This window comes from Aulostomus chinensis, chromosome 1 (genome assembly GCF_037954235.1).
Source record: "Aulostomus chinensis isolate RoL2024-O1b breed Wild chromosome 1, RoL_Achi_v1.0, whole genome shotgun sequence".
NCBI classification, from domain to species: Eukaryota; Metazoa; Chordata; class Actinopteri; order Syngnathiformes; family Aulostomidae; genus Aulostomus; species Aulostomus chinensis.
In genome coordinates this window covers 67,719,739-67,740,052 of record NC_141320.1, presented here as the reverse complement: position 1 = coordinate 67,740,052, position 20,314 = coordinate 67,719,739, and the positions used below count along the sequence as shown (strand labels likewise).

The following is a 20,314-nucleotide window of genomic DNA, read 5'->3' as shown; positions in this document are numbered from 1 at the left end:
TTCAGGAAACACTTGTTTGTGTTTGTTTATCTGATAAATAAACAGCAACACAACTTTGCTCAGACACTTTTCATTGGAGTAGAACAACATGGCGGAACCCCACAGATGGGTGACATTTAGCCTCTGATGGCTGATTAGCAATTAGCAGGCTAACCTTTCTGATCACTGACATCAGAAGGATGGCAAGTGGCCTAGGTTTTAATTATAGTGACAGATGTGGGCAGTGGGCGTGGTCTCAGGGGTCCCCAGAATACACTTGCACTAGTGAGGTCACATGATCCTCAATGGCTGCCCGTCTTGATTCAATCCAGTTCTGGTAGCGAGACAGTTTGGAGAACACAAGACCGCCACTGTGACAGTCTGCAGACGTCGAGATCAACAACCCGGTTAAGAACGTCGTCTCTCGCTCCACCGTGGCGATGGGCGTCCCCGGCAACAGTTTGCTGCATCGCTGACTGCTGACCCCTGACCTTGAGCTGCCATCAGATTGTGCGATGTCGTCAGTGTGGCTGTGCACCAATGCGTTTGGCGTCCCCTGGCCTCCATCTTCCCGCTGGAGAGTTTGATTTGGGTTCTGGGGCGCCGCTGGTGTCCTCGGGTGCTGCTCGCGGCTCCTCACACAGAACATTTTGTTGCTGAGTGGATGTGAGAGTGTCAGCTGGCTGCGGCACTCATCCATGGTCATATAGACCAGGTTCTGTTTCTGGCTTGCAACAACGCCCATCCTCCCAGAATGCATCAGGATGTTCTCACTGAAGTCCTTGGTGGGGAGGCACAGGTGGATGAGGGAGGGGCTAAAGGGCAGGGAGGAGGCCAGTTGGAGGACGGCAAGGTTGTTGTCATGATGATCTCGACGGTAACGATCATGGATGTAGATCGCCTGAATGGAGGCCAACACCTCCTGGTTACCTTGGAGACGAGAGCAAAACAACAAAGAACTGATCAGAAGTTCCGTGGATGGTATCAGTAGAAAGCAGGGTTCAAAAGAGCAGGTTTGCTACCGGCCAGGATGTAGAAGTCAGAGGGTCGGGGGTCAGGTTCTGGGCTCTGCAGGCAGTGTGCAGCGGTCAGGACGGAGCGCTGACCCAGCAGCACGCCGGCACACAGCTCCACCCCTCTGTTGTCCAGCAGCAGTACCTGCAGAGGCAGAACAAGCGCAGCCAGCATCGGACACGTTGGTTCCTGGTATCATGTGATCGATGATGGAGGCAGGGGGAGCAGGTGCTGATGGAGCCCATCCCACAGGTGAGACAGGTTCACTCCTGCTGCCTGAGCATCCCCACTGTGTGCACATGCACATCAGAGCACCCTGAGGAGCCCGACTCCGCCCTCACGCCATGCAGTTGTGTTTTGTGTTGTACACATGCAGTAAGTTCGTCAGAGGCTGAGCTCACTGCTGTACGTAATCATGAGGTCATTCGCGGAGAGACACGAGTCGCCATCACAGTTGTGCGAATGGTGACTCCACACCTGGAACACCTGGGCTCGTGTGTCTCTATCGAGCCAATAGGTCGAGCCATAGGTTTCAAAGACAAAATCACAACTCTTCCTCACCAAACTCGACTCAGCCATGTCAGCTCGATCACGGGTCACGGGGCGGGGCCAGCAGGAAAGTGGCCACTCAGACAAATGATCGTTTCTGTGCTTTTTTCTACCCTTGGTTTTTCCAACGTTTCACACGAGCGCGCGGATCGACAGAGAGCTCACGCAGGTGCCTGCAGTAAAGAGAAGTGCTCGTGGTCACTGAGTTGGCGCGCATGGGAGGTTCATGCGGAATACACACTTGTGGTGGACTTGTGGCGTAAATTTGACACCACACCTGTGGTTCCCTGTTTCTTATGCCTGATGATGTCATTAGTGGTCACATGGAGTATTTCTGTGTGAAAGTGATAACGTCCACAGAATTGTCTGCTCATTCCAGCATTAGTGCTCAGTGCTGCCAGCTAGAGGTCACTTTGGAGACAACAGCACTTACCTGCCAGGGGCAGCTTCCGTGGCGGCATGTCAGCGCGGTGGCATTCGTGTGGTGGGGAAGGCGTCCGCAGGGGAACTTGACTGGGGACAGAGGAGACATCAGTGCCTGGTTTCATGAGTGGCGTGTGTTTAGGTGTAGTCAGACCTTTGGGCAGGCAGCTGCGGCCGTCACTCTGCAGTCTGAAGCCTGGCAAGCAGGAGCAGGTGAAAGCGAAAGCAGATGCAGAGCACAGCTGGTGACACGCTGTCGGCCCTTCTGTCGGACACTCGAAGATCTCTGAAACACACAACACACCGATTAGGGCCTACAACGCTGTTGTCGTCTGATGGTCCATGAAAACCCTCCATTCCACCTGGATCGGTGATCCGTGGTGCTGGCAGAGGCCTCCCCCTGTCCTCCGGTGTCCTGGGTGCTCCAAGTTCACAGGTGGGCCCGTGGTGGGATTCGTTGCAGGAGCAGTGGAACCCGCCCACCTTGTCAGTACAGTTCCCTCCATGGAGGCAGGGGTTGGGCTGGCACTGGTCGCCGTCTGCTGCAGCTGGTCAGCAAACCGCACACGCACAGGCGTGTTACACACAAACTGAGAGGTTTTACACACAGACATGTTACACACACTCAAACGTGTCGCACATAAACTCAGACTTGTTACACACAGGCTCAGACTTTTAACAAACACAGTCAGACATGTATGTGTGTTACACACCCACTTAGATCTGTTACACACACTTAGATGTGTTACACACACACTTAGATATGTTACACACATGCTTAGATATGTTACAAACACACTTAGACATGTTACACACATTCAGAGGTGTAACACACCCACTTAGACGCGTTATACACATGCTAAGACATGTTACACACACTGAGATGTGTTACACACACTCAGAGGTATTACGCACACTTAGATGCGTTACACACACTTAGACATGTTACACACACTCAGAGGTGTAACACACCCACTGAGATGTGTTACACTCACACTTAGACATGTTACACACACTCAGAGGTGTAACACACCCACTTAGATGTGTTATACACATGCTAAGACATGTTACACACACTTAGATGTGTTACACACACTCAGAGGTGTTACACACACTCAGAGGTGTTACACACACTTAGACGTGTTACACACACTCAGAGGTATTACACACACTTAGATGTGTTACACACACTTAGACATGTTACACACACTCAGAGGTGTAACACACCCACTTAGATGTGTTATACACATGCTAAGACATGTTACACACACTTAGATGTGTTACACACACTCAGAGGTGTTACACACACTCAGAGGTGTTACACACACTCAGAGGTATTACACACACTTAGATGTGTTACACACACTTAGACATGTTACACACACTCAGAGGTGTAACACACCCACTTAGATGTGTTATACACATGCTAAGACATGTTACACACACTTAGATGTGTTACACACACTCAGAGGTGTTACACACACTCAGAGGTGTTACACACACTCAGAGGTGTTACACACACTTAGACGTGTTACACACACTCAGAGGTGTAACACACCCACTTAGATGTGTTACACATACACTCAGACTTGTTACACACACCCTTAGACGTGTTGCACACACACAGACATTTTACACACTCTTAGATGTATTACACACACGCTCAGACAGAAATTCACCAGAGTACACGGTCCAGAAGGCGACCTGTAGAAACATAAATACCATCAGAACCAGGAGCTGTGCTGGGAAAGCAGTCCTGATGACATCAGGTTGGTGTCATCAGGGAAGTTTCCTTTTCAAATTAGCAGTTTGTTGTCTGACCGTCTTGGCGTTGTCCTCGAAGTACTCGCGTGCCTCCTCGTAGCCGCACAGCTCTTCATAACACTCGCGCTCCAGGTTCCCCGGCAGGATCTCCTCCAGGAGGAACTGGTTGGCCCGTTTGGAACGCAGGAAGATGCTGCCAGCTGCCAGCGTCATTCGTGGTTCTGAACCACAGCAAGAGAATCAAGCTGAGGACAGGAGTCGGTCACCGGCTCACGGGCACAGTCGCTGCGAGTCAGACTTCTGAAGAACTGACTCTGAAGAACATTGTGAAACTGTGACAGCTTATGACATCATCATCTCCATATTCAGGGTCACTGACGGCTGAGTGACTCTCAGTCCTCGTCAGTCATGAGCTCAGCAGCCGTCTTCAGGTCCCGGTGGGATCGTACACAACCTGCTGAATATCTTTAAGCCCCCGTTTTGACACATGCACGTTCATGTTAAGAGACATATTTGACACAAGTGGACCAGTATATGAACATGTCAGATGAATGTGATCTCGATCCTGTGTGAAGGTGGTGGCTGGACTCAGCGGGTCAAAGGTCATAGCTCTTACCGTCTCCTTGGCCGAACACCTGAAGGACACAGACGAGGACGGTGAGAGAGACAAGAGACACTCGACAGCGAGGTGACATGATGACGACCGCCATGACACTGACTTCACCCACCTCCGACACACACACACACGTACACACACACACACACACACACACACACACACACACACACATTTACACATACCTGGAACGCCCTGTTACATCAGGAAGTTGCGTTAAGTCATTTCTGTCAGCCGTCCCCAGGATCACTTAGAGGTTTCGGCTGAACTGATGTTTAACTTAAAACACATTTGTCACCATGGTAATGGCTGGAAACCTTATGCATGTTTTGAGGACACATTTTTGATGAAGCGTGTTGGGTAAACAGCGTGTTTCTGCGGTGGACTCTGGCCTGTGTCGTCAAACCTCACAAAGCAAGCAGCGGCGCTGTTCCTGAAACCCCAATTTGTTTATTTGAGGTAAACAAAGAGGAGTTTCATCACTTCCATTAATAATCATCACCCTGAATCCTTCCAGGCCACATGAGGGTCTCAGATACGTCCTCAGGGCACAAATAAAAGTAATGCTGAATCTTCAAACGTAGAGATGTAATGGATGTACTTTATTTGAATGACATAAACAGAAGTGACCTTTTAACCTCTCCTGTAGTTGAAAGCAACAGAAACATTGCTGCGGTTGTACTTCAGCTTTATTCTCTTCAACTTGAGCACTAGAAGCTCATTTCTGGCAGCAAATGATAAAAAATACATGACAACAGACATAGTTTGGTTCACATGAATTTGAAAGGTTTGTCCTCCAAATCACGCGAGAGGACATCTTTATTTTTGTACATTCTTGCGTCACATGACAAGTTCGTTTGTGGAATTACTCTTGAGACTTTTGTGGCTGTTGACATCAGAGTTGAAGAGGCTGAACTTGGCCAGCCCTCGTGAAGAACCAACAGCAGAACCTTGGGGAACGCCGGGTTGTTGAGGTCATACCTCAAAAGTCTCAAACCTAAGCTCACAGGTTCCCAGAGAGGCGCCAGAAAATATTTCAGTGATGGTTTTGGACGGGAAGCTAGTGATTTATGTTGGGCATCAGCTTCTTGATGCCTTCCCGGATCCAGCGGATATACTTGGACACTTGGGTGTAGACGCCATATTTGCCTTGGCGAGCACACCCTTCCCCCCAGCTGACAATACCTGTGACAAAATAGGTGTCGCGGTACCGTGTGACATGCGGCCCGCCACTGTCACCTTGGCAGGAGTCCTTTGCTATTTTATCGTAGCCAGCACAGAACATGCGGGGAGAAATACGAAAACTTGAGGATTCCAAGCAGGTGTGTCGATCCACGAAAGGGACACTGAGGCGCTGCAGGATGGTTGATGGCTGACGACCTTCGCCAAGACGTCCGAAACCGCTGACCAGCCCATCTGGCTGCCGCATCAGAACCTACAGGACAAGGTAAGAGAGCAAGTTGATGACATATGGGCCTAAGTTGTTTTGTACAGTGGCTGAAAGTTGTCAGTTCACCTTTTCAGCAAACTCCTGCTCAGGTAAGCAGGCTGGCAGGATGTACCTGGAGAACTTGATGGGTGTGGTCAACTTGACTAGTGCGATGTCATTGTGGTAAGTGTCTGGCCGGTAGTTATTGTGGCTGACAATGGATTCTATTTGGTAAGTAGCTTCGTTACCGTCATCCACCAGGACGTCGAACTCTCCTGTACCCGCAGACACAAGACAAAGTTTGAAATCACCACAAACCTCGCACAAAGGGAATTCCGAGGTAACCCTGCACGATTTATGCTCTACGCCTGATGTGATTGGTAAGCAAGACCTACCAAGTCTCACGTAGATGAGGCGTGAATGGTTCATGCAGTGGGCAGCGGTCAGGATGATATATTCGTTGAGGATGGTACCGCCACAGAAGCCAACGTTGTCCTCGTTCAAGAGGAGAGCCTGTAAGCACACGACAAGGGACAAAGCAGACAGAGTTTTGTCTGTTGATGTGCAGATGGCGTAAAACCGGCAGATCCTGTTTAGTGATTCTACCTGCCATGGACATTCTCCTGGTGGACAGTCCTCCCCATTGACGATGCGGGTCATTCCCGCCATCTGAGGGATGACCTCCTCGACGGTGACATATTTCTGCTGAAACTGGCTGCTGTTGTCAGAGGCCAAGAACTCCAGCATGTCCACTGTGGAGTTTTTGGTCATGAGCTCCGTCTGGTTCAGCCGGGTGGTGTTTCCCTGTGTTGTGTTCACACGCTGGTACCTGAAAACAGTCCGGATGTTTTCGGTAATGACGGCGCCGCATTTGAAGGCCTCTGTGAGAATTCAGGTCAAGTTAACAAAAAAATGAAAATCCTATTCTTTTCTCTCTGCATCAAAGTCTACAGTAGAGTCAAAGACCGCATGGTATCTCTCTCACCATGGGATTTGCAGGACTTGTCGTCTGAAGCCAGGAAATATCCGTTGGCGCAGGAGCACTGAATGTTCCCTCGAACCACGTAGCAGAAGTGCTCGCAGCCACCATTTTTGTTCTCACAGAGCTCAGGGATTACTGAAAGGACAGAGGAGAGTTTGTCAAATCAGCCCCCTCTGCTAGAGCGTCTCAGTAAGGTCGCAGCCCTACGGCGTACCCATCATGCATGAGGGCATCACGTGAGTCATGGTACTGTTGTCGTGTTTTAACACTTTGACATCTCGTTGTTACTGCAGGTGCTGATGTTCTGTACAGTGATTGTGGCTGAGGGTGGAAATGAGCTACTAGCTAACTCTGGTGCGGCTAAGGGCTGTCACTCTAAAACAAACAAATAAACAGACAGGAGGTGGGCCCTCCACCAAGTAGCATTTTTCACATTTCTGACTCTTCATGCTTCATCCTGCCAGCTGATGGGGCCACGGCTTCAGCTTGGCCCGTGACTCTGGAGCCATTTAATATTCAAACAAAGTAGAGAGCTGAGCCCTCTTGCTCCTGGAGGCCAGGATTCAGGGACATGACGGACAAGTTTGGCTGTTCTTCTTGTACGTTCATGAGAGACAGGGACATTAAGGGTCCTGCAAATGGAAGCTGAGCCCGGCAGATCAACGGGACCTTGACTCAGTACCGATTTCACAGTTGAAACCCTGGTAACCAGCCCTGCAGTAGCACGAGTAGCTTCCGATCCCGTCTTTGCAAAGGCCTCCGTGAATGCAGGGCATCGAGGTACATGCGTCGCCATCTGCAGGGAGAATGGAGCCGCTTTAATAAGCACAGGTTGGATCGAATTACAGTTTCTTTCCAAAGTTTAAGTTTTATTTATGCATATATATGTTTATGTTTTACATTGTAGAATCTTGTTTCTTAAAGTGGTTTCCAAATGCACTTCAGTAAATGTCAATGTATCTTAAAGATTGCTGGGTTTGCTGAGTGTTCAGTGATTTTGACACAAGGAAGGTCTTACCAACGTATTTGGCCCAGAATTCATTCTGAAAAGGGCAACAAGAGGAGAACACAAAATCTTACCAGAAAAATCAGTGGAGAAGGTTTACAGGCAAATAGGACATTTTTGAGTGAATCGTTTAAGCTGCTGCCATCCAGTAAACCAGCTGAGCTGCAAACTTCTCCCCTCAGAAGTCCAGTCAGGTTTATCTGTACGGCACCAAACCCCAACCAAAGTTCTGTCCTGACTCTGTCCAAGTAGAGCAGGTCCAGCACCTCCCTCCTTCAATGAACCTCCACCCAACAATTCTCCATCAGCAGCACATCCTGCAACAGCAGCCACCAGAACCTTCCTTTACCAGGCAGGAACGTATTTTTGCGTATTCCATTCACTGAAGTCTCTCTCTCTCTCTCTCTCTCACACACACACACACACACACACACACACACACACACACACACACACACACAAGTTACCAGCCTGCTCATCAAGGTCAGTTACAGCTTCAGTATCTTGCTAGGCTGGCACTGGACTCCGCCCTCAGTTAGCTGTTGCTAGGCTAAGCTGAGACACAGTCTGGGCTCGTGAGCTCATCTGCTGGATTCTGTGTGAAGCTGTCAGAGTTCAATACCGTCTTTTCTGCGTTCTCAAAGATCTCCCGGGCCTCCTCCCAGTCGCAGCGCTCCTCCACACACTCCCTCTCCATGTTTCCTTGCTTGAGCTCCTCTAAGAAACTGTTGGCTCGTCTCTGCCGGGTGAGCACCTGACTGGCCGCCTCACCGTCCAGGAAGACTGGGGACAGAACAGGACGATACATTGGTGCTAAAGTCATTGGGCTTCCCTCCTATGGAGGTGGGGTCGATACTACGGGCCTTTTTACCATCCAGCTCATCAGAGGTGTCCACCTGATCTATCTGACATGAACACAGAGCACTCGACTCACGCTGAGTCTACCGTCGCACACGTGGCATCACTTCCTGCTCCTGCTGGAAGACGGATTCAGGACGAGCCTTGTTAAAATTTGGATGATGATAAAAATGGCAGACTGGGCAGGTCAAGCAAGGCCTCCAGAAGGATGCTAGTATCAAGAAACCAGTAGCGTCCCAGTTAATGACCGATTTTTCTTACTGGATTTTTGGGTATGAAAACATACGAAGAGCATAAATTGCAGCAGGAGGTTAGTTTGTCCAATCAGAGGTAAGAAGGTCCCCCATCATATAAAAACCTGTTTGTCACATCATCAGGGGTCCATGAGCAGATCTGCTGGTGTGATGACATCACACAACATGCTAAACATGCAGAGGTCAACAGTCACTCGACATGGTGGCGCCTCCTTGCTTTAACACCACATTCCTTCCTGCTCCCGTCCTCGACCTCATCCCAACACTGTTGTCAGCAAACGTACCGTGAGCGGCGGCCAGGTGGAGCAGCAGGAGGCTGAGGGACAGTCGGTGAAAACACAACATGGCCGCGATGGCGAGCTGGGCTGGAGGAGCCTCAGTGTGCTGTGTGGAAGTAATGGAGTCTGAATGTGGAGAGAGGAGGGAGGCAGAGGGGCCGATGACCCGTGAGAGAGACGGGGGAGGAAGGGGTGTCAACATGTTTGGACTGCACCCATCAGAGTGTGTGTGTGTGTGTGTGTGGGGGGGGGGGGCACAAAGTCTCCTTCAGAGGGAACATTTGCCCAAAACAGTCACATCAAAGCATCATTCAGTTATTCATTAACTTTGTGGGCGTATGAGGACGCCTCTGACTCACGAGGGCGCGCTGAGACGTCAGACTGAAGTAACAAACCTCCTGATTGCTCTTCTGAAAATACTCCAGCAGCCAAAGCTGGTTTGAACTCGTCCAGGTGCAGATTTATGGCAGAAATGTTGGAGATCAATGGCTGGACACATCTTGATCATGTGACTCATCAGAGACAGCATCAGGTTCAGCTGCGTGTCTTTATTGGTTGTGAGGTAACAGTTGAAACCCCCACTCATGCTGGAGGTTACGACACAGGACAGACAGGAGGACAAATGACACCTACAAACTCAAACATGTTTTTTTACTCTCAGACTAAAACACACATTCTATCTGCGGCCGCTGCTTCCTAAAACCCAACCGTTGTTAAACGACTTTCTGCTGCATGATGTCAGAAAGCACCGCTGCTCTGTCATCGGCTGCTGTCGCCACGATGGGTGGGTCTGTCATGGTGGCCTCCACCCAGTCCACAAACTTGCCCATGTTGGTGAACACCCCATAATACCCTGGGAGTGAGCAGCCCCTCCCCCAGCCAACCACACCCACCAGAAAGTGGGTGGAGCCGTAGAGCGTGACCAGCGGGCTCCCGTCGTCCCCCCGGCAACTCTCCTGTTGACCCTCCAGGTAGCCCGCACACAGCATGTTGGTGGTGAAGTTGAACTGAGCTCTCTGGGAACACTGGGAGTTTGCTATGATTGGGACAGACATCCTGCGGAGGATGGGGGAGGCGGGGGCCCTGGAGCTGTCGGTGTTGCCCCCGCCGGTCCTCTTGCCCCAGCCAGACACGGTATGGTAGCGGAGCGGAAGCAGCTCCCGCTCAGTGAATCCTTTGGTGGGCAGGCAGACAGGGATGGCGTAGTGGTTCAAGGTGACCCCTCGGCTCAGACGCAGGAGGGCCACATCACTGTCTCCTGTTGCCGGGACGTAATCCTCATGGCTGATTGCCAAGGAAACAGGAATTCTCTGCTCAGTACTGTCATCAATGTCCAGGTTGTGTTCCCCTGGAAACAGAAATAATACTTTTTTCAACTTGAGGCAACTTTTAGAAAACAGGAAGTTTGTCATGAATGCAGGCACCTGCCACCACAGTGAGGTTGATGGGGCTGTTTCCATGGATACAGTGGGCGGCGGTGACGACCCAATCTGGACGGATCAGAACGGCTCCACAGTGACTGTGTCCGTTTAACTGAACCAGAACCTAAACAGGACAAGGATGTGTTCCAACTCAGAACCACGTGCAAACAAGATGACAAAGGTGTTGGCGCCACCATCAGGACTGTTGTCACAGAGAATACATGTTGATCCAGATGGGTCTGCAGAGGCTACGGGCTAACGGACATGTCCACGTTCAGCTTTTAACCATGCTAGCAGTGAAACACAGGAATACTTTCAGCTAGCACCTTTGATTCTAGGGTTAATTAGCAAATGTTAGCATACTGAGATCATTAAAGTGATCCTGCATTGTCACTGCAAGTATTTTAGCATGCTAATTTTAGCCTTCAGGGGCTAGCATGGTTGGCTCTGGTGGTTTGTCACCTGCCAGGGGCACTCTCCTCTGGGACAGTGGTTGGACCCCACCAGCCTGGTTTGACCCAGAAGACTCTGATTCATGGCAGGAGCCAGCTGACCGCAGGGGAACTCCACTGGAACACACAAACACATGAAGTCCTCCTCAAAATTTGCTCTTTCCAACAACTTCAAGCAGTTGATGTAAGTTAGAGGTTCCAGTTTCTGACAGCCTCTGATGTCCCACCCTGAGCGACACACTCTCGTCCGTCCTCGCCCAGAACATATCCGTCAGCACATGAACATTTGCGGCGTTCGCCAGAACCGTCACAGAAGTGCTGGCACTGTCCATTCTGGTACAGGCACTTGAGGGAGTCTTCGAACACTGAGGAAACAACAATTACAGCACCTTTACTGCCCAAATTGTGAACATGACTCCCTCATGATGATGACTTTGTACCTGTTTGACAGAATCGTCCCTCAAACCCCTCGGCGCACTGACACTCATAGGTGGTCCCAACGTAGAGGCAGGTCCCATTGTTGTGACACGGGTTGACCAGGCAGGGGTCACGACCTGACAGAGACCATTCACGTCTTAACCGTGTTTCAACGAGTGGGCAGTAAAAATAGTCAACTTGTCAACTGAAGGTTTTTTTTTAGTAGAGAAGGGAAACCTAACTGACTACCAAATGTGATGCTGCTGCAACGAACATCGCTCACTCAGAACGACGATCGTCAGTCAGCAGGAGGAGATGCTTATTAACTGGCCCAGAATAAGACCAAGCACTTGCTGTCAGGAGTAAAAATGCTCCAGGAAGGAGAGTAAAACGAAGTGTTACTCACGTTCGTACGTCAGCCAGAACTGCCTCTGAGGAAACAAGACAATGGGTTTGTTTGTCATGGCAACAACACAGTTTTGTGTCATTCAGGGTGAGAGAGCAAATAACAACAATAAAAAAGTTAAATGATCCAAAGGGTTTTTGTTTCTTTTGTTTCTTTCAGTATTTGTCCATATGTATGTTGTGCCACACTTAATAAAACTTCAGCTAAAGCATGTGGTTCTCAAACTGTGGGTCGTGCCCTCCTGGGGCGGCATGGGTGAGTGAAGGGGGGGGGGGGGTTGCTGGGTCAGAAATTATGCCACCATGTAAATACTGGAGGAAGATCTCCCAACAAAAATAATGATGTCATCAGTATCTGACACACTCCCGTAACACTCCTGATACGCTCCTGTCTTACAACTGGTACACTCCTGTAACACTACTGGTACACTCCTGTCTTACAACTAGTACACTCCTGTCGTACTACTGGTGCACTCCTGTAACACCACTGGTACACTCCTGTCTTACTACTGGTACACTCCTGTCGTACTAATGGTGCACTCCTGTAACACCACTGGTATGCTCCTGTCCTACAACTGGTACACTCCTGTAACACTACTGGTACACTCCTGTCTTACAACTGGTACATTCCTGGTACACTACTGGTACACTCCTGTAACACTACTGGTTCACTCCTGGCATACTACTGGTACACTCCCGTAACACTACTGGTACACTACTGATACACTCCTGTCATACTACTGGCACAATCCTGTAACACCAATGGTACACTCCTGGTACACTCCTGTAACACAACTTGTGCACTCCTGTCGTACTACTGGTACACTCCTGTAACACTCCTGGTACAAACCCGTTGTACGACTGGTTCACTCCCGTAACACTACTGGTTCACTCCTGTCGTACTACTGGTACACTCCTGTAACACTACTGGTACACTCCTGTAACACTACTGGTACACCCCCGTAACACAACTGGTTCACTCCTGGTACACTACTGGTACACTCCATTCGTACTACTGGTACACTCCTGTAACACTACTGGTACACTCTCATAACACTACTGGTGCACTCCTGTCATACTACTGGTACACTCCTGGTACATCACTGGTACACTCCTGTCATACTACTGGCACACTCCTGTCACACCACTGGTACACTCCTGGTACACTCCTGTAACACAACTTGTGCACTCCTGTCGTACTACTGGTACACTCCTGGTACACTCCTGTCATATTACTGGTACTCTCCTGTAACACTCCTGGTACAAACCCGTTGTACGACTGGTTCACTCCCGTAACACTACTGGTTCACTCCTGTCGTACTACTGGTACACTCCTGTAACACTACTGGTACACTCCTGTAACACTACTGGTACACTCCTGTAACACTACTGGTGCACTCCTGTCGTACTGCTGGTACACTCCTGGTACATCACTGGTACACTCCTGTCATACTACTGGCACACTCCTGTCACACCACTGGTACACTCCTGGTACACTCCTGTAACACAACTTGTGCACTCCTGTCGTACTACTGGTACACTCCTGGTACACTCCTGTCATATTACTGGTACTCTCCTGTAACACTCCTGGTACACTCCTGTAACACTCCTGGCACACTCCTATAACACTACTGGTACACTCCTGTAACACTGTTGGTACACTCCTGTCGTACTACTGGTACACTCCTGTCATACTACTGGTACACCACTGGTACACTCCCGTAACACTACTGGTACACTACTGATACACTCCTGTCATACTACTGGCACAATCCTGTAACACCAGTGGTACACTCCTGGTACACTCCTGTAACACAACTTGTGCACTCCTGTCGTACTACTGGTGCACTCCTGTAACACTCCTGGTACAAGCCCGTTGTACTACTGGTACACTCCCTTTGTACTACTGGTACACTCACGTTGTACGACTGGTTCACTCCCGTAACACTACTGGTTCACTCCTGTCGTACTACTGGTACACTCCTGTAACACTACTGGTACACTCCTGTAACACTACTGGTACACCCCCGTAACACAACTGGTTCACTCCTGGTACACTCCATTCGTACTACTGGTACACTCCTGTAACACTACTGGTACACTCTCATGACACTACTGGTGCACTCCTGTCGTACTACTGGCACACTCCTGTAACACTCCTGGTACACTCCTGTAACACTCCTGGCACACTCCTATAACACTACTGGTACACTCCTGTAACACTGTTGGTACACTCCTGTCGTACTACTGGTACACTCCTGTCATACTACTGGTACACCACTGGTACACTCCTGGTACACTACTGGTACCTTCCTATAACATTACTGGTGCACTCCTGGTACACTCCCGTTGTACTATTGGTACACTCCCGTTGTACTACTGGTACACTCCCGTTGTACTTCTGGTTCACTCCCGTAACACTACTGGTTCACTCCTGTCGTACTACTGGTACACTCCTGTAACACTACTGGTACACTCCTGTACCACTACTGGTACACTCCTGTACCACTACTGGTACACCCCCGTAACACAACTGGTTCACTCCTGGTACACTACTGGTACACCCCATTCGTACTACTGGTACACTCCTGTAACACTACTGGTACACTCCCATAACACTACTGGTACACTCCCGTCGTACAACTGGTACACTCCTGTAACACTCCTGGTACATTACTGGTACACTCCTGTCGTACTACTGGTACACTCCTGTCATACTACTGGTACACCACTGGTACACTCCTGGTACACTACTGGTACCTTCCTATAACATTACTGGTACACTCCTGTCATACTACTGGTATACTCCTGTAACACTACTGGTACAGTCCTGTAACACTACTGGTACACTCCTGTCATACTACTGGTACACTCCTGGTACATTACTGGTACACTCCTGTCATTCTACTGGTACACTCCTGTAACACTCCTGGTAAAGTACTGGTACACTCCTGTTACACTCCTATAACACTACTGGTACACTCCTGTAACACTCCTGGTACACTCCTGTAACACTACTGGTACACCACTGGTATACTCCTGGTACACTACTGGTCCAAATTTTAATTTAGGTAAAAAAAGATGAGTAGATTTGCATCTTAGTTTTATTAGGTAGCATATAAATTTTAAATCTGTTTACCATTACACCGCTTTGTTCAAATGTCCAATGAAAATTCTGCATCATACTTTTGTGTCCTTGCATGTACTTTTATGTAAATGAGAATAATTAATAGAAATGTTCTCTACCCATGAAAACCTTCAGAGATGTTGCTGCTGTGGTGTGACATTTACAAACTGGTGTATCTTATCAGTCTGACCGTCCTGTCGTCGTCCTCAAAGACTTCTCGAGCCTCCTCGTAGTCACAGATCTCCTCGATGCACTCCCGCTCCAGGTTTCCTTGTTTCAGCTCCTCCAGGAAGCCACTGTTGGCGCGGCGCCACCTGTGCAGCACCCCATTGGCCTCCTGCTTCTCCACAAACACTGACAACAATCATTTGAATGTTTGTATGTTCCCATTGTGTACCCCGGAATGCTCATCAGGACTGACATTAAAAAATCTGATATTTATCAACTGATAGATTTCAGGATAAAGAAACACGTTTTCATTTCTACATGAACCTTATTATCAACTCTCAGTTTGCCCTGACTTTGGCGCCCCCTCTGGTCAAAAGCGGTACAGACTCATGTTGGGAAGATCTTGAGCTACCTGAGAGCACATACCTTTATTTCAGAAGCGAAATTAAAAACAAACAAAAAAAAGAGCTTAGTTGGCAGGTCACGTCTTATTTGTGACTCTGTAAAATCAACAACCCCTGAAGCGTTTTGGCGTCTGCTCAGCATCATTCCTTCCTCTGAACTTAAGGAAACTAGACTTCGGATGCAGACTTCGGACCTGAGCTAGTTTGGTTCGGTTCAAGGTTCTCGCCAGCCTCCACGGGCTGATGATATCATCAGTTACATGTCCTCACAACCTTTATGAATATTTCACGGAACCCACCTGCAGCAGCAGTGGTGTCAAACAGCAGAATCCAGATGACGAAGCTCCACAGAAGCATGACGACCAGTCCTCAGTCTCCCCAAAAACAAGATCCAGGAGTAAGTTCAGGAGAGGCGGGGCCTTACTAAGCCACACCCACAAGCCCTCTGACCTTGGCTTCTCCCTCTCTTGATACAAGGTGAGTAAACAAAGCCGAGGTCTGTGGCTCAAGGGTTCCTTCCACTCAGTAGCTTTTTGGTTTGTTTTGATGACAGTGAGCAGACTCTCGCCATGATGAAATCATCCCCACACTACCACATCAGCACACTTGATCTGCCTGATTCATTCAGACGCCAGGTGATGTTGTCATTCCAGTTACTCAGGACAACTTAGGAGCGTCTGTACGGTGACACATTTGAGCCTCCATCAGCTAAACATCTCCAGCTTCGGAAAAATCTGTTGTCATTTTTTTGGGGGGGTTCCATCAGCAGCATTGAGGGGGTCAAGGGTTACGGACAGCAAGGAGGTGCTGCTGGTTGTTGTGTTGCGATTGAAAAAGAAGCAGGTTAACATGGCGTTACACATTTAGAGGAACTGTGTTGTTTCCTGTTTTAGCATTTGACAATGTTAGCTTGCAGGTGCTCGAATGTTAACATAGGCTCAAGCTAACTACCCTTTTAATATGACATGATCCAGCTTGTATGCCAGTGTGACATCAGGACAAGATGGCCGCCATGTGAACATGTTCTGAGGGATTTTTTTTTTTCCAGGTTCCATGTTTTGTGGTCACAAAGACACAAACACACATCAAGAAAACTTTATAGTTCACATTTGTTCAAATGTGTCTGAACATCAACAAGTCAGTTTACTTATTGTGAGTAAAGCTGCTTTCATAAAATGGCCGCTGTGAATACGGTGAATTATAAAACCTAATGCGGTGGCTGCTGACATCACAGTGCCTGAGGCCTCTCAGATTGTCAGATTGTGCACTGAAGTTTCCGTGTTGTTGGCCAGCTGTTGCAGTGCTGCTGTCCAGTTGTGGATCCATGGCAGGTAGTTGGACACGCGGGTGTAGATGCCGTAGTTGCCTGGGCGGGCACAACCCTTCCCCCAGCTCACAATCCCCAGAAGGAATGCCGTCCTCTTATATTCCGTCACAAGGGGCCCACCGCTGTCACCTTTACACGAGTCCTGCTGGCCCTCTATGTATCCAGCGCAGAACATGTTTTCGGTGAGCGTCACCCCGCTGTCTTCAATGCACTGCTGTGTCCGGATACGTGGCACCCTTAGCCGTCGCAGCAAGTGTGAGGTGGGCCCGTTCTCGCCCCGCCTCCCCCAGCCACTCACCGTGTGCATTCTGATGGCCCAGAGTTCGCGCTCAGCCAGCGGCCGCGTCGGCAGGCAGGCCGGGACAGCATATGGCGTGTACACAATGGGCTCCGCCAGGCGCAGTAGGGCGATGTCGTTGTCAGCGGTGCTCTTGGTGTATTTCTCATGCATGATGATCTGAGCCACCTGGATGATCTGCTCTGTTCCCTCGTTCACCTCTGTGTTGTGTTCACCTGACAGACAGAAGAAGGAGGAGGGGCTAGATGAGCCGTCAGCAAGTGCGGAGATACAGTCGCGTCCAGCAGGACACGGTCGGCTCATACCTGCAACCACTTTGAGAAACTGAGCATCAACGTCCTCCAGGCAGTGAGAAGCCGTGAGGATCCATGTAGGTTTATAGATCACACCGCCACAGAAACCTTTGCCTTTATTCAGCAGCAAAACCTGCACAACCCAAACGTGGATCACTTCGTCAGAGGTCAGCTTCAGCAGGAAACAGGTGAACTGTCACTTTAGGGGCGTACCTGCCAGGGGCATTCACCTTTGGGACACTCCGTTCCACCAACAATCCGAGCTCGAGGGTCGAGCTGGTCGGACTTGTTTTCTCCCTGCAGTACGGGAATCATCCCGCACGCTATCCCCCCTATAACCAGAAAACAAACGCGTTCTGACCTTCCCATCAAACAAGACCATTCTAAGATCCAGTCAAAGAAAAGACGGCATTTTCCGACTGAAAAACTAGTTCAGTTTGAAAACTAGCGATCAATAATCACAAAGGCCAAAATAAAGTGTAAATGAAATGAGAAATCCAAGTCCTCGACTGTTCCACCAGCACGTCACCCCGTCGCCTCACCTTCCGTCAGACAGCTCTGCCCGTCGTTGTCCAGGAAGTAGCCATCTGCACACGAGCAGTTGAGCCTTCCACCTCCTTCGTCTTCATCACAGAAATGTTGGCAGCCTCCATTCTCCAGAAGGCAGGTATTGGGGGCGGAGCCATCCTCTAAAACACACGGTCAGATTGTTGACGTTACCACATCTGTCAAAGACTCATCTTTTTGCCGCCTTGATAAAAAGTTCAGAAATAGACGAACTTGCACTTCAACCAGGAGGCTCGCTCTCCAGCAGCCGTAGCCGAGACAGCATGGCTCGATATTTATCTAGTAACCCTCATCAAAGCTGTCATTCTGCGGGCCCAAATAAACATAGACTGCTCGCATGACCGCTTCCTTGTCTTCTAACATTCATTGTGAGGTTTCTGAGCGAACCGGTGAAGGTGCAGCCATGTTGTTTGTTGAATGTTCTCACCGAGCTCACAGTTGAGTCCACTGAAGTTTGGGAGGCAGAAGCAGGTGTAGAACGCCGCCTGGGTGGAGCAGCTTCCCCCGTTCAGGCAGGGAGTCGACCCGCAACTGTCTGGAACTACAGGAGAATGCTAGCTCAACACTAACAACCACAACTGCTCTTTTAATCTTCAAGAGGACCCAAATATTGTTCGTTATGTTTTCATGTCCATCCAATGGGGTTGCATGTTGGTGGCTGCTTACCGTTGTACGTCCTCCAGAACTCATCCTGTTGAAAGACAAGTTGAATGATGGCTTTTAGTTTTGAAACATTGAATAAATGAATGAATGAATCAACAACCTATTGACATCGTACAGCTAGGTCTGTTTTCCCTTTCTGTGGCGTGTTGCTGTACTTAGCAGCGATGATATTAATACTTGTGCCGTTTCCTGTCGCGGACTCTGACCGTGGTTTCAGTGTGTTCAAACACCTCCCGCGCCTCCTCGTAGGAGCAGATCTCCTCCAGACACTCCCTCTTCAGATCCCCCATCTGTAGCTCCTCCAGCCAGCCCGTATTGTACCTCCGCGTCCGGATGAGGACGCCATGAGCTCGGTCTGGATCCAAGAAGACTACCACCAGACCAGAGGAAGACTGATGAGTTATAATGCCGTCATCATCAGGCCAAAATTAAAGCAACTAGTCCAAAGGTTCTCTTACATCTGCATTACAGTGAACGTTACATGCTAATGATAAAAGATTAGCATGCTAACAAGCTACACGAAACTAAGGTGTAGCCAGACTTGCCTAACATCAGAATGTTAGCATGGTGAGATGTTTAGCATGCTGTTGTTAGCATCATGCAGCTCTTGTTTACGTTTCAACTGGGCAGCAGAATTGATCCTTAGTCAAATCAAACATTCCGTCACCAGAAAGGAACTCAAACACTCGTGTCACCTGATGCTGAACGGCAGCTGAAGACGCTGAAGACGAGGGTGAAGAGGACCTTCAGCCACATTGTTGCCTCCATCAGAGTTGGTGTCTGTGAACCAAGGGGTCAAAGTCTGGTCTGCCACCCCCCCCAATCAAACACACTGATGACTGGCAGCCTTCAACCCAACAACACGTCTCCAGCTCAGCCTGAAATCATTTACCTGACATGCATGAACAAGCTAGCGCTGGTCTGGTATTGCTACCAGAGAGGAAAAGAGTTTTTACCAGGATCATTTCACTGCAAGTGTTTGTTGCTGCTATACTCATTCTCACCACAAGAGGCTGATGTAAGAACAACAACAAAAATTCAAGTAGGGGGTGTGATCAACCTAGCTTAGCTTAGCACAAAGACTGTGAGAGGGGGAGGCCATTAACCTAGCTTAGCTTAGCACAAAGACTGTGAGAGGGGGAGGCCATTAACCTAGCTTAGCTGAGCACAAAGACTGTGAGAGGGGGAGGCCATTAACCTCGCTTAGCTTAGCACAAAGACTGTGAGAGGGGGAGGCCATTAACCTAGCTTAGCTTAGCACAAAGCCTGTGAGAGGGGAAGGCCATTAACCTAGCTTAGCTTAGCACAAAGCCTGTGAGAGGGGGAGGCCATTAACCTAGCTTAGCTTAGCACAAAGCCTGTGAGAGGGGGAGGCCATTAACCTAGCTTAGCTTAGCACAAAGACTGTGAGAGGGGGAGGCCATTAACCTAGCTTAGCTGAGCACAAAGACTGTGAGAGGGGGAGGCCATTAACCTAGCTTAGCTTAGCACAAAGACTGTGAGAGGGGGAGGCCATTAACCTAGCTTAGCTTAGCACAAAGCCTGTGAGAGGGGGAGGCCATTAACCTAGCTTAGCTTAGCACAAAGCCTGTGAGAGGGGGAGGCCATTAACCTAGCTTA

At 49.3% G+C, this 20,314-nt stretch overlaps 4 protein-coding genes across 5 annotated transcripts; all 4 read right to left on the bottom strand.

Annotated features, from left to right (window-relative positions):
- On the bottom strand, nt 1-4,674 carry prozb (protein Z, vitamin K-dependent plasma glycoprotein b). 2 transcript variants are annotated; one of them, XM_086202652.1, is made up of 9 exons: nt 4,531-4,674; nt 4,346-4,364; nt 3,787-3,950; nt 3,645-3,669; nt 2,328-2,513; nt 2,120-2,251; nt 1,976-2,055; nt 1,002-1,137; nt 1-909 (listed from the first exon to the last, which is right to left on the bottom strand). In XM_086202652.1, exons 3-9 carry the CDS (start codon nt 3,940-3,942, stop codon nt 236-238), a joined length of 1,389 nt encoding a protein of 462 aa, XP_086058778.1. In that variant the 5' UTR covers nt 3,943-3,950; nt 4,346-4,364; nt 4,531-4,674; the 3' UTR covers nt 1-235. The 2 variants fall into 2 exon arrangements, with proteins under 2 accessions (XP_086058778.1, XP_086058777.1); XM_086202651.1 differs by lacking the exon at nt 4,531-4,674 and having other exon boundaries at nt 4,346-4,477.
- Nucleotides 4,675-4,924: 250 nt separating this feature from the next.
- On the bottom strand, nt 4,925-9,309 carry f10 (coagulation factor X). Its single transcript, XM_086202645.1, has 9 exons — nt 9,159-9,309; nt 8,385-8,545; nt 7,775-7,799; nt 7,439-7,552; nt 6,760-6,891; nt 6,381-6,655; nt 6,170-6,287; nt 5,862-6,049; nt 4,925-5,780 (listed from the first exon to the last, which is right to left on the bottom strand). Exons 1-9 carry the CDS (start codon nt 9,217-9,219, stop codon nt 5,406-5,408), a joined length of 1,449 nt encoding a protein of 482 aa, XP_086058771.1. The 5' UTR covers nt 9,220-9,309; the 3' UTR covers nt 4,925-5,405.
- Nucleotides 9,310-9,666: 357 nt separating this feature from the next.
- Nucleotides 9,667-15,995, bottom strand: f7i (coagulation factor VIIi). Its single transcript, XM_086202667.1, has 8 exons — nt 15,846-15,995; nt 15,165-15,328; nt 11,849-11,873; nt 11,466-11,579; nt 11,253-11,390; nt 11,036-11,142; nt 10,577-10,697; nt 9,667-10,500 (listed from the first exon to the last, which is right to left on the bottom strand). Exons 1-8 carry the CDS (start codon nt 15,901-15,903, stop codon nt 9,866-9,868), a joined length of 1,362 nt encoding a protein of 453 aa, XP_086058793.1. The 5' UTR covers nt 15,904-15,995; the 3' UTR covers nt 9,667-9,865.
- Nucleotides 15,996-16,127: 132 nt separating this feature from the next.
- On the bottom strand, nt 16,128-19,560 carry f7 (coagulation factor VII). Its single transcript, XM_086202668.1, has 8 exons — nt 19,390-19,560; nt 18,901-19,064; nt 18,698-18,722; nt 18,459-18,572; nt 18,007-18,153; nt 17,678-17,796; nt 17,477-17,597; nt 16,128-17,386 (listed from the first exon to the last, which is right to left on the bottom strand). Exons 1-8 carry the CDS (start codon nt 19,460-19,462, stop codon nt 16,794-16,796), a joined length of 1,356 nt encoding a protein of 451 aa, XP_086058794.1. The 5' UTR covers nt 19,463-19,560; the 3' UTR covers nt 16,128-16,793.
- Nucleotides 19,561-20,314: the final 754 nt, after the last annotated feature.

Excerpts from the sequence above, each read along its gene's own strand:
- prozb (XM_086202651.1), bottom strand. The coding sequence starts at position 4,439 with ATGGCGGTCGTCATCATGTCACCTCGCTGTCGAGTGTCTCTTGTCTCT. Across the intron at positions 2,252-2,327 it reads ACCACGGATCACCGATCCAG|AGATCTTCGAGTGTCCGACA; the intron begins GTGGAATGGAGG and ends TGTGTGTTTCAG. Across the intron at positions 910-1,001 it reads TGACTTCTACATCCTGGCCG|GTAACCAGGAGGTGTTGGCC; the intron begins GTAGCAAACCTG and ends CTCGTCTCCAAG.
- f7i (XM_086202667.1), bottom strand. The coding sequence starts at position 15,903 with ATGCTTCTGTGGAGCTTCGTCATCTGGATTCTGCTGTTTGACACCACT. Across the intron at positions 11,391-11,465 it reads GGGACGATTCTGTCAAACAG|TGTTCGAAGACTCCCTCAAG; the intron begins GTACAAAGTCAT and ends TTGTTTCCTCAG. Across the intron at positions 10,501-10,576 it reads CAACCTCACTGTGGTGGCAG|GGGAACACAACCTGGACATT; the intron begins GTGCCTGCATTC and ends TTCTGTTTCCAG.
- f10 (XM_086202645.1), bottom strand. The coding sequence starts at position 9,219 with ATGTTGTGTTTTCACCGACTGTCCCTCAGCCTCCTGCTGCTCCACCTG. Across the intron at positions 7,553-7,774 it reads ATTCTGGGCCAAATACGTTG|ATGGCGACGCATGTACCTCG; the intron begins GTAAGACCTTCC and ends TTCTCCCTGCAG. Across the intron at positions 6,050-6,169 it reads CCTCATCTACGTGAGACTTG|GAGAGTTCGACGTCCTGGTG; the intron begins GTAGGTCTTGCT and ends CTGCGGGTACAG.
- f7 (XM_086202668.1), bottom strand. The coding sequence starts at position 19,462 with ATGGAGGCAACAATGTGGCTGAAGGTCCTCTTCACCCTCGTCTTCAGC. Across the intron at positions 19,065-19,389 it reads CAGCTGCCGTTCAGCATCAG|TCTTCTTGGATCCAGACCGA; the intron begins GTGACACGAGTG and ends GTCTGGTGGTAG. Across the intron at positions 17,387-17,476 it reads GTTTCTCAAAGTGGTTGCAG|GTGAACACAACACAGAGGTG; the intron begins GTATGAGCCGAC and ends TCTGTCTGTCAG.